Here is an 11,992-nt window from a genome sequence, read left to right on the forward strand (position 1 = left end):
CTCGGGGTATGCGTTGATGCCATTTTAGCCTAACTATCTCTGAGAATCTCCTCTCTAACATCAGCCAATGGTATCCCAAGTCGAGATGAAATAAAACTGTATGTAGTAGGTCCTCGGCTAAATACTGTGACATCTGTATATGTCTACTACCTCCGACTATAGCTGCTACCTCATCTAGGGAGGCAATACCAATAGTAATATACCGATCATCTGAATTTGAAGCCCCCCGTGACTTCAGTTAGCCGTTCCCACTTAGGTCATTCCCCTCTCACTGGCCTTAATGGCTAAGGGTTATTAGCTCCTTGGGAGAGCAGACCCGCTAAAGAGATGCACTAATTGAAAGCAAAGGATGAGTCTAGCTTTCTGATCACCTAAGAAAGGTGAGAGCATACTCGCCTATCATCAAAACACATAAAACATGATTGTTCATTTCCATTAGTAAAATCAAGTGTTCCTAGAAAGATTAAAGAAGACATAGAGTTTAGTTGAGTCCTTTTAGGTAACCTGCAAAATAGATACATTAGTAGTCATGATGTGTTTTTATGTAATGAGTCTTCAACAAGCGTAATCTTTGACAATCATCTTGCAAAAACAAGTTAGGCTGTCGAAGAACTCACAAACATACTAGGGTTAGCATTAGTAATAATCAAATCAAAGCATGAAACCCCAAAAATGCAGTTTATTTTAAAAACATAGAAGCAGAATGTCGTACAACACGATTTACCTGTTCGTACGAGAATATTTCTGAGATTGTACGAGTGTAGAACAGAGCTCATACGACACTTTAGAAGCTCGTACGAGTCAGGATGGATTTTCTTTTAAGTTCACAAAGGAGCTCATACGAGCCAAAAAAGGAACTTCTATGAGATTTTGATTCCAACCCGGCCAGAACTGAATATTTGATGATGTTTGAGAGGCCAAAAATCAGATTTCTGGCCCCATGGTGGGCTCCAAAATGTCATGCCTGTGAAGTGTGATACCTACAGCTACAACACAAAACACTTAATAGATAATTATAAGCATGGTTAACAAATTTAAAACAAAGAAAGATAAAACCATGGCAAAGCGATCTATCGCCTCCTAAGAGATGAAAGTGTAGATTTGCTCTCAGATCTGGATAAGAAAATTCTAGTGACTTGACTACACCTAGATGGAGGATTTGAATCAATAATGATGCAATTAAGCTAGAAAATATAATGATTGAGCTACATGATTCAACAATTATGCTAAAAAATGATCAAATTAAGCTAGATCTAGGATGCAATTGCCTATAATAACAATGCTCAAACGATATGCTAAGAGATATTATGCCTATAGTAAAAATGCCTAAGATGCAAATGAGATAGGATGATTAGTGCTCCAAAATGGGGAATATTTATAGGATTTCCAAGGCCATGGGTGAGGTGGCAGGAATCAACGATCAAGATTGAGTTTGAAGATATCAATGGTGAAATTGGAGGAGGTTGGAAAAGAGGTTGGTGGAAAGGGAGCATTTGCCATCTCTATGGTGACAAGTGTCAAGAAGCTTTGCTCATGAGAGGACAAGTGTCTAAGGAAAGGGGACATGTGGCCCAAGAATTCCATGTGTCTCAAGGGAAGAGTATCCACACCATAGGAGGTTAGGATGTGCAAGATAAGATAGGTTTAATTAAACCTAGGGTTAGATGGAATGGGTTAGGTTTAGAAGTGGTTAGGTTAGGTGGTTAGAAGTTAGGAGGCATGTGGGTAATTTGAATTTAAAAATTCAAATAATAGGAAAAGACTAATTAACTTTCAACAACTCATAAATTGATTTGTTTTAATTAATTAGAATATTAGAAGAAATGATTGAAGATGGGGGGGAAGATTAATTAATTTGAATTAATTAATCAACGGGGATTATTGAAATGAACCCATTAAATAAATCCTTAGATTTATTAATAAGTAGATGAGTGGAAGAATTTAATCAAATTGCTAATGAATTCAATTAAATTGGGGATGGGGATTAATTAAATAATTTCTTATTCAATTAATTATCTTCAGACCTTTTTTAGGTGTATACAATACACATGTATATAACTGCTGCAAGGATGAATCATGTAATATATCTATCTCAAAAATCATACGTGTCATAATACAATGATGTCAAAATACATATGGATACACAATCACCCGAAGGTTTCTACATCATCATATAAAAATGGTAAAAAAATTGATACATAGGGAGCCCTCTAAGGCTACAATGAACTCCCTCCCTCAGAGCTGGCTGGCCTTGATGGAGTCTGAGCCTTGCAAGGACTCACCCCAGGATCATCTCTCCTACCCCCTCTATTTGGTGGTGGTGGAGGACCCATGACCCCACCACTAGACGCATGTCTCCTGTCTCTCACTCCAGTGGTCGTCGCAGTCCGCAATGGTCTCTGGAAGCTCCTCGCCTGCTGATCTGGTGGCAGAACTCCATAGTACAGGTCTCTCCAATAGGCTATCTCCTCCCTTGCCCTCAGTGCTGTCTTAGCCTCCGTATAACTGCTCCTATGGCTGCTCCTATCCCTGTCCCTATCCTCATCCCTGTACCTATCTTCGTCTCGAGCATAAGGAACTAACTCCCTAATGATTGATATCCTCAATATCCTATACACATCCTCTAAGGTGACTATCATCTCACCCATCGACAAATGAAAAGTAGATGTCTCTGAGTGCCATCTCTCAGCTAATGCAGTCAGCAATCCCATGTTTGCTTGAAACTTAGGCACATACATAATCTATCACAATCCCATGGCCTCAACTGCAACTCTATCCTCGAATGTGAGCTCTGCTTGAAAACTCTGAGTCGAAAGGAATATCTCCTGTGACTCTAGCATAGGTAATTCCTCCTACAGTCAAGCATATTTACTATGTCAATCCTAGCGGCATTCCTTGTTCATCACAAAGTGCTCCTTTTTATCTTAGTGCTTATATCTATCATATGACACTCTATCCTAGTGGTACTCCTTGTTCATCACAAAGTGTTGCTTCCTATCCTAGTGGTACTCCCTGTTCATCATAAAGTGTTGCTTTCCATCCTAGTAGCATTCCCTGTTCATCACAAAGTGCTACTTTTATCCTATCTTTAGGGCACCTACTTGAGTGTATCCTCTTGAGTAGCTTATCCAATTGACAACGTATGTTCTATCACAAAATTATCAATTTCAGCCTGATCCAATTGGAAACGTATGTTCTATCACATAATTGTCAATTTCTTTGGTACTCCTTGTTCATCACAAAGTGCCTCGATCTATCCTATCCTAGGGCCTCTACTTGAGTGTATCCTCTTGAGTAGTTTCTTGATTGACAATGTATGTTCTATTACAAAATTGTCAATCCTAGCCCTATCTTCTATCCTAGTTTTCCCTAGAGGACCTGCTTGAGTGTATCCTGTCAGCAACTTATCCAATTGACAATGTATGTTTATCACAAAACTGTTGATTTGGCCTTGAAGACATAAACGCGTATTCATTACACAAATGCTCTTGCATCCTTCCTAAACACACCTTCTCTACACAGACGCGCCTAACACACATAGATGTGCCTCTGCTTTACACAGATGCACTTGTCTTGCATAAACGTGCTCACATTAAACACAGACAATACTGAAATCATTGATGTGCCTGGCACCAATGTAGACGCGCCTAGCCTGCCCAAACATGCGTGGCACCAACAGAGACGCACCTTGGCATTTTCCCCTCCGCTTGACATTTTTTGCAACATACCTAAAGCGTATTTAGTACCCTATCTAATATGCATTTATGACAATAATTAATGCAACAAGGTACAAGGAGGTTTTGTGGTACTTACCGGCTCTCCCGCATCTACTACCCTCTAATATCGGCGAACACGATCGAATTTGTGCACCAATGCCATTGCTGTTGACTTTTGACTGCTCTCTGCTCTCTCCACACTCTAATCTCTTAGGTGTGTGGATGAAAATGAGGATGTTTTCCCTCGTAGTCTATCTTAAATACTACCCTAGCCCTCATTTCCTGAGTCAGTCTTCTTTATCTCGTGACTCTGTCACTCTATCTTGTCAGTCCTTTCTAGCCTTTCTTTCTTATTGAGAGATTGTTTGTGATCTTTTTAGACATTTTTATCCACTCTCTTGAGGGGGCATATCATTTCCATCTTGGGGCCACTTTGTATCAGTTCATCTTATCTTCTTTCAAACAACGCGACACATTGCATTATCTCAAAAAGGGGCAAAATGTAGACACCTAAAATTGTCCTGTCTAATTAAATAAATATTTTTATTGATATAATTATTTTAGCCTAATTCTTCTATTAATTAAATAAATATTTATTTATTTAATTAATTCATTTATCCTCTTCTAGCCTTTTTCTTATTTAAATAAATACTTTTATTTATTTAAATTATCCTTTTCCTATATTAAATAAATACTTTTATTTATTTAATTGATCCCACTTCTTCTATTAATTAAATGAATCTTTATTTATTTAATTAATTCATTAACCTTGTCTACCTATGACACATGTCATTCATCTCTTAATTCCTACACTACGTACCCTTTCATTATTTTCTTATTTCCTCTACCTACCCTCTAATCCTAGCTGACCGTTTATCTTTTACACATATCAATCTTATCCCTCCATTTCTTACAATGTCTTATATATAAGGAGATGATACCTTCATTATCAACCCTAATCGATCCTTCAAGCATTATAGAATTCAAACTTTCATATGTGATCCAGCCTACTTGCAACCATATTTTCGTTCTTTGTTGAGCTCTTGTGCACACATAAAATCTGAGAGCAAATATATCAAGCAAGATCAATGGAGATAAGAAGAATGAAGATTCAAACCCTATTGGACATGTGATGGTATAATATTTATGATTTCATTTGATTTTCATTGTCTTAGGTAATATTCATATACTATGGTGGATCTTTGTTGTTGTTAAGCTAGGGTTTTGTGGTTGAATCTATTTAGTCTTTCGATATTGTTATTCCATTTTTACCATAAACAATATTTAATGTAACATTTATCTTGCAATTATAGTTGTCCATGTTGGAGGGAAGGTATTGGAAGATAAATTGGCATATTTTCAAGTTTCATGGAGGCATTCCAAGGTTTGTGGTCATGAGTAAAGAAGAATGTTCTTTGGGAACCTTTTTTGGTGGTTTTGGAGCTCTTGTCATTCTATAAATACAACCTTTTAGGTGTCAAATTAAGTGGAATAGTTGAATGTAGTTTTCTCTATAGGAATGAAGGATAGATGGGAGGCATAAGGAGGTTGTCCACATGTACATAAGTTATTCTATGGTGGAGGCAAAGAGGATAATGGAAGTGATTGTATCGTAAGCACTTTTATTGTCATTAATACAAGCTTGTCCTCTCTTCTTGGTGGAGTTGTTTGTAATGCCCTGTCAGGAACCCTGAAGGAAACAACACAACTAGGCAACTAAAGGGTGAAATAATTTTTTTTTTAAAGACTAAGTGCACTAACTATGACCGTTGCATGTTTAATAACACAACAAAAGTCTAACATATGATTTCCTAAGGGTTACCAACGAAGATTGATTTGTAGATTACATTAACACCATAGTTAATCCAATTGTCCATTTAATTAGATAAATTAAATGCTTAAGTTTAAAACTACACATACATCTAAATTCCATAATGAAGAAATGAAAGTAGTCCAATGTATCCAATTTCCATAAAACAATTTAACATAAGATCAAAGCAAATGAAATAACATACATTCCACTGACATACTATTACAATATTCATAAATACATGACTTCCAATAATGCCACAGATTACAAAGTTACAATATAAAGGTTACATAAAAGTTTGATACAATGACCACAAGGTCTCAGTTGAACAACGATCTCGAACAAGAGTCGGTACATGAACCACGAACCAAGAAACACCAGTGAAGCCTTTCCTCGCCTGAAGATACAATCTAGAACATCCAATGGGAAGTGGCACTACCACTCGACCATGTGATCCCAAAATGGAACCACCCCACCGTGCTAGGAGATAGTAGAAAACCCTCAAGCAAGAAAAGTAAGACAAGTACGAAAGGACTACAAGACTCTGCAAGCATCCATGTAACTCAACTCAAAAAACACAAGTGACTCTAAGGAGAGAGTGTCATCGCATGTCTTATGGTGGATACCATGGTACAACCTCCATAGGTCCCGGCCCCCATCTTGGGTTTCTCCTGGTAACCTCTCCCGAGCCTCCGGTTCCAACTAAGTCTCATGCGGACCCTACCAATCCTTTCGTGAAGACATTCCTCTTCCCTCTTGTTGAGCCACTTGTCCTTTTTTGGAGGACAAGTGTATCCTCTTCACACCCCCTCTCCTTCCTCTCATCTTCTATATAAGCCCTCTATTTTTAGAACAAAACCTCTCGAATCCACTATTCATTCAACACATCATTACTCTGTTGAAATCACTACTCACACTCACACATCCATTATCATTTGAATTATAATCTTCATTAAATCATGGAGCACAATCAAGCATCTGAATCGCTGTCATGAGCACACATCCAATCATGAAATAATCGAATCGAAGCAAGGATTTGGGGTTTGCATAGTTTTTCTTTGTGTTTTTGCTTTGATTTTACAATTTTGATCTTGAGGTGCATGATGTCTTTTGCTTGTTTTGGTTTATTAGTTTATCTTTTATCCTTTGTATTCACACACAAATTTTTCATCACACATTTTCTGGCATGCTCGGTGGGACCCACTTCACGGGTCATTTTGTTAGACATTAACCGGTGATTGAGAGGGGGTGTGAATTAGTCACAACAGTTTATATATATAATTAAACTTTCAAACTAATTAGTCTGCAACTCCCATTTTCAAATTAACTTTAAAGATTGCATTAATCATGAAGACAAGAACATTTAAGGAAAGAGATTTACATGAATCAAACAAACAATACATAACAAGAGTGCTCGGTTAAGAGCTTACAATCCCGTTCCTTTTGAGAACATCAACCTATTAAAGATAACTGGTATCCTATTAAGAATACCTTGTAATCTGTTAGGATTCACCTTGCAAAATGATTTTACACTTCCTCTATGGAGTGACCCTATTAGGGGATTTTACAAACAGAACCGGTTAAGGTTCACCCTATTAAGGGATTTAATCTGCTATAATTATTGGAGAGAAAGAAATCATTGATCTGATGATGACAGACTTTTATCAAATAGATTCTTTCTGTGTCTACTTCAATCTCTACTCGGTGATGACTTCACCGATTCATGAGGATCCCTTCTGCACTTCGCTTATTCTTCACCTCCCTCTGATTTTCAACCTCAATCCACTAACAACTCCATCAATACTTCAAATTCAAGATGAAAAACATGTATATAGTTATCTTCAATCTTGGTGTGAACTTTCCCTCCAAAAATGAAAATAAAAAATCATTCTATGTGCCAATTTGTTCGTTCCTCAAATCCCTCCAATTATACCGGTGGGACTATCCGTTCATCCCACAAATCTCGTAGGTTCTCTAGAAAACACTCTGACTTCAACTGACACTTTCTAAATTGACCAGATCTACATTTCACCATTGTTTTCTTTATATCGGTGAACCTGCTTTACTCAGCTCAACTACCAGTTGCTTCCTGTAAACCGGTCTTTGCTCACCGGTCAAAGATTTTAGTCATTTATTCCTTACCAATCCACTATGATCCTTTTCCGATCGGTTATGATAATATTAGACCGTTATTTCCATCAATGATAACTTCTTAAGTACCTCAAACTTCATCATACCCACCATGATGCCAACAATCTCCCCCTTTGGAATTGGTGGCAAAACATCTAGTTGTATTGAACTGGATCTCCCCCTGTTCTAATATCTTCTATTCTAGCTAATTCTCCCCCTATTCTCAGCCTTCTCTGTCGGTACTACCTTTTCTGCCAGTACTTCTCTGCCACTCTATTGGTAGTACTCTGCCTCTCTATGCGTACTACTCTACTTCTATACATTGTCTTTATAGTCATTCCTCCTCATATGTCCAATCCACTATACATTCATTCTCCCCCTTTTTGCAACAATGACAAAGAATAAAGGAATCAAAGTATACAAAATAATTTATGAGAGTAAGTCAAATATTTCTTTGAAATTGACCTTAGCATCCTCCAAATAAGATTCCTATGTAGGCTTCACTTGTTTCATAGTGATAATTTGTCCATGCAAGTGTGTGACAAAATTCTCCATGTCATCCATTGTCTTGCAGTCAGGTGAACTGATGAGACCTTCTGCTTGTTTCACATTGCCTTGCAATAAATCAATGAAAGGGGAAAGATAGCACTGTATCTCTAGCAATTTTAGAGCTCATTTGTCCTATTCCTCTTTAAACTTGTTGATTTCATGAGTTAGCTATTTGACCTTTCCACTAAAATTTTTCTACTGAGCTTGTAAGAGGATCAAAAGAATCTAGTAGATCTCGAATTTCCTTTTGAGTTTTTACTCTTTTGTCTTCAAGATCTTTGATGAAATCGGGGAAGTTTGAGAATTTGACCAATAATTGGCCAACTTCCTTTAAGATTGATTTCACCTCTTCAGTGCTGGTAGAGAGAGAAAATTTTTCAATTGATATTTGTTCCATTAATTTCTCACTCTTTTGGTTTCATACTGCCTTGCTACAACCTTCTCCAGATCAGTTGCCTCTGAGCCGATTGCTTTGACAAGAGTGCCCAATTGATCGATGATAGGTACATTCTCATCAACAACAATATCATGAATGAGATCAGATAAGATTGTCTTTGCAGTATTAAGAATTCTTGCCTTCTTTTTCTTTGCTTTAAGTTTGTCCTTTTTAGCTTGAATTCTCAAATTTTTAGAAACTTTTATTAACTGTTTGGGGGTCATCTTATTGATATCAATTACTGAGTCTTCCCCTTCTTCCTCCTTTGTTTCTTCTTCTTCTTCTTCAGCTTCTACCTCAAAGTTGGTCGAGGTTGGGAGTTTAGCTTTCTTTTTCTCAGTTTCCTTTTATAAAACTAACTTCCTCTTTACTGAAGGAGTATCCACCATTGTTTTCTGACCACCTTCAAGTTGACTGGATGAAGAATCTTCTATCTTCTTCTATTGTTCTGGTTCCTTGGTCTTCCCTGGACCAATATCGATTGTTCATGTTTCCTTCTTTTCTATTTTCTTTTGCTTTGTTTCCTTCATCTCTTCACTCTTATTTTTTGCTTCCTTCTTTTCTGCTTCTTTCTCCTCGGTTTCATCAACAAATGGTATTGATGAATCTATCCTCTTGGGGTTTTCTCCCTCTGCACCTTTTTCTGGCAAATGAGGTTTGTTGCCAGTAGGGTGTGTTATGGGAGTATTTATTGTCACTAGATGCCTTTGAGGTTTTTCCTCATAAGGGATGTCCTCAATTTTAACTTCATCTTCTCTGGGATGCTTAGTTTGATCAGTTCCCTTTACCAGTGTATCATCAATATCAATAGTTTCAACAATTGATTTTTTTTCAACCGACATCTCTGCATCCTTTGTTAGATTAGGAATATCTGAAATAACATCACCTATGATATCTTCAACTATAAATTCATCAAACCCATCAATGGTTTCCTTGTCTTTTCCTTTGCTATTTTCTTGAACAACTATATCTTGTCCTTGTTTCACTTCTTTTTCTATTTCCTCCTCAGCTTCCTTTTATTGGCTCAAAATTGTTTTCCCCATGTCAACGCCCTCATCATGCACACTTTGAATGTCTCCTATGGCCACTCTCCTTGTTTTGTTCCTTATTTTGAAATGTTGTACACATTCTTCAACCACTAAATTTGCTTGATTATAATCCAATTCATGTTGCACTTGCATGAGTGCCTTTATTTTGTGTTCCTTCTCAATTGCCAAGGCAGTTTTCCATCTCCCTTCAATGAGATTTTTTAAATCTGATGCAATTATTCCATGTAGTTCACTGTGAGTTTTGCATAAATTATGTAAGTTCTAGATGAGTGCATCTTCAATTTTTCTTTTGTCTTCCTCATTGCAGAGGGGATACTTTCTCCCAACACTATCTAAACCTCCATATTGTTTTATCCCATGGACCAATTTATCAATAGTTGGAGCTACATTCCTACCATTTCTTCTGACTTCTTTAATTACCACATTAGATTGGGTGTCAGAGTTTTCATCCTCCTTTTCATCTTTCTTGGGCTTCTTCTTAGCCATTGTGTCAATTGACCTTTCATTCTTTTTCTTTCTTGCATATGTGACTCCTACCGGTCCACCTCTACCTTGGGAAGATGTAGGAGTATCAGAGTCCTTTTCTTTCATATATGTTGTTGATTTGCTGGATGCAACACCCTTGGACCTTGTCTTGGATATTTTCTTCTTTTCTTATGTTTGCTCTTCATTTTTGCTTGATTATGCCCCTATTTTCTCACTTGTACCAGTGGAAGCAATGGCACCAGATGGTTCACCTCCATATTTCTTGTCTAAGGTGTCAATCATTTTGCTAACTTTCTTTTCAATAATAGGCTCTTTGAGTTCCTTCTTAATTTTGGAGCTTGCCTCCTCATAAGTTCCAAATCTCTTAGCTTTTTTGTCTTCCAGTTTTGACAGTAACATGTTTGCATATATTTTGGCAATGTTTGCCCCGATCTCATAACCCATAGCGGGTACCCAAAAATTTCTAGGTTCAACCGCTTGAATAATCCAACAACCAGTATCAACAAGAAAGCAAATAGTGTCCTTGTAATTTTGAACTATATCGGTCGAGATTATTTCTCTTTGATGCATTCTAGTTTGGAATTATTTAAAATAACCCCACATTGTCTCTCCAAACTTATCACCTAAGTCTCTAATCATTTCACCTATCTCAACTGTGATAGGTTTATCTATAGACCACACTACATTACCCTTACTGGAAAAGAAATTTTGCTAATAGAAGAAGATACATACCAATATTGAACCATAATTCAATGATTACTTTTTGTCCTTCTTAATTCGGTCCATGTTCACCAGGAATTGACTCCTTATCATCTCACAAATGTCGTATGTTGCATCCTATTTGATTATCCAGTAAGCTGCATGGATAACACCACTTGACACACTGTCCATGCAGCTTGATTGGTACACTCTATAAGCTATCATTGCAGATGCAAGCCTTACTTCTATTGGCATTTTCATGAAGATTGCATTAATGATAGGTTGTGTTGTCATTGATGTCAATTAACTGGTAATGATATTGTTGTAATGATGTTTTGTAACTGGTAGGAAGAGCTAGTGAAGGAAACTGTAATCAGTAGGAAGAATTTATGGAGTGAACCGGTATTGCTATGTATTGGAGAGTTGAACCAGTAAACCCTACCTGTTGATTTGATAAACCCTAACCGATTATGTTTGGTGAATTGGTTATATTGGTTTAAGATCTGATGATGAGTCGTAATGATTATGACATGTATGATTATTGTATGAAGAGAGTTTCAAAGTGATTTTGGCGCGTTGATGAAACAATTTTTTGTCTAGGGAATGAGCAAGTATATTGTATGTAATGCAAAGCACGTGATGAGTTACTAAGTTCGATGGAGCGGTGATCAAGGAGCGATCGAGGCTTTCTTGATTGATGTGCAGAGATTGCTATGTAATCCAATGGTCATACTTGAACTGATGTTTGTAATCTCTATGAGATAAATAGGTTTTTGTTGTGTTACCAACCTAATTGATTTGTTTATAAGGTTGATGAGTTGTTTAGTTTGAGAGTTGGAAAAGTTTTAGTTGAGTGTGTGGTTGATGAACCAGATGATGTATCTGCAGTTTGAGTAAAGGTAGATAGGAGCATGAAAAGGATCTGAACAAGCAAGTGTAGTTCTATTCTAACATATCAACAAACTCCTAGTGTTTTTTAACAATTATAGCAAATTGAAATCCCTTAACTGGGTAAGATCTAACAAGCTTTGTGCTATTCAAATCCCTTAACCGAGTAAGCTCTAACAAGTTTGGTGCTATTCAAATCCTCTAACCAGGTGATCCATTAGCTTGGATT

General features: G+C 37.0%; 1 protein-coding gene across 1 annotated transcript; it reads right to left on the reverse strand.

Annotated features, from left to right (window-relative positions):
* Positions 1–8,601: 8,601 nt before the first annotated feature.
* Positions 8,602–10,176, reverse strand: LOC131860388 (uncharacterized). The gene is made up of 4 exons (XM_059214794.1): positions 10,007–10,176; positions 9,766–9,922; positions 9,430–9,654; positions 8,602–8,985 (listed from the first exon to the last, which is right to left on the reverse strand). Exons 1-4 carry the CDS (start codon positions 10,174–10,176, stop codon positions 8,602–8,604), a joined length of 936 nt encoding a protein of 311 aa, XP_059070777.1.
* Positions 10,177–11,992: the final 1,816 nt, after the last annotated feature.

The sequence above is a fragment of the Cryptomeria japonica genome, chromosome 11, assembly GCF_030272615.1.
Source record: "Cryptomeria japonica chromosome 11, Sugi_1.0, whole genome shotgun sequence".
Taxonomy (NCBI): domain Eukaryota; kingdom Viridiplantae; phylum Streptophyta; class Pinopsida; order Cupressales; family Cupressaceae; genus Cryptomeria; species Cryptomeria japonica.

Excerpts from the sequence above, each read along its gene's own strand:
- LOC131860388 (XM_059214794.1), bottom strand. The coding sequence starts at position 10,176 with ATGGCTAAGAAGAAGCCCAAGAAAGATGAAAAGGAGGATGAAAACTCT. Across the intron at positions 9,923-10,006 it reads TTAGATAGTGTTGGGAGAAA|TGAACTACATGGAATAATTG; the intron begins GTATCCCCTCTG and ends CAAAACTCACAG. Across the intron at positions 9,655-9,765 it reads ATTTAGTGGTTGAAGAATGT|GAAGCTGAGGAGGAAATAGA; the intron begins GTACAACATTTC and ends AGCCAATAAAAG.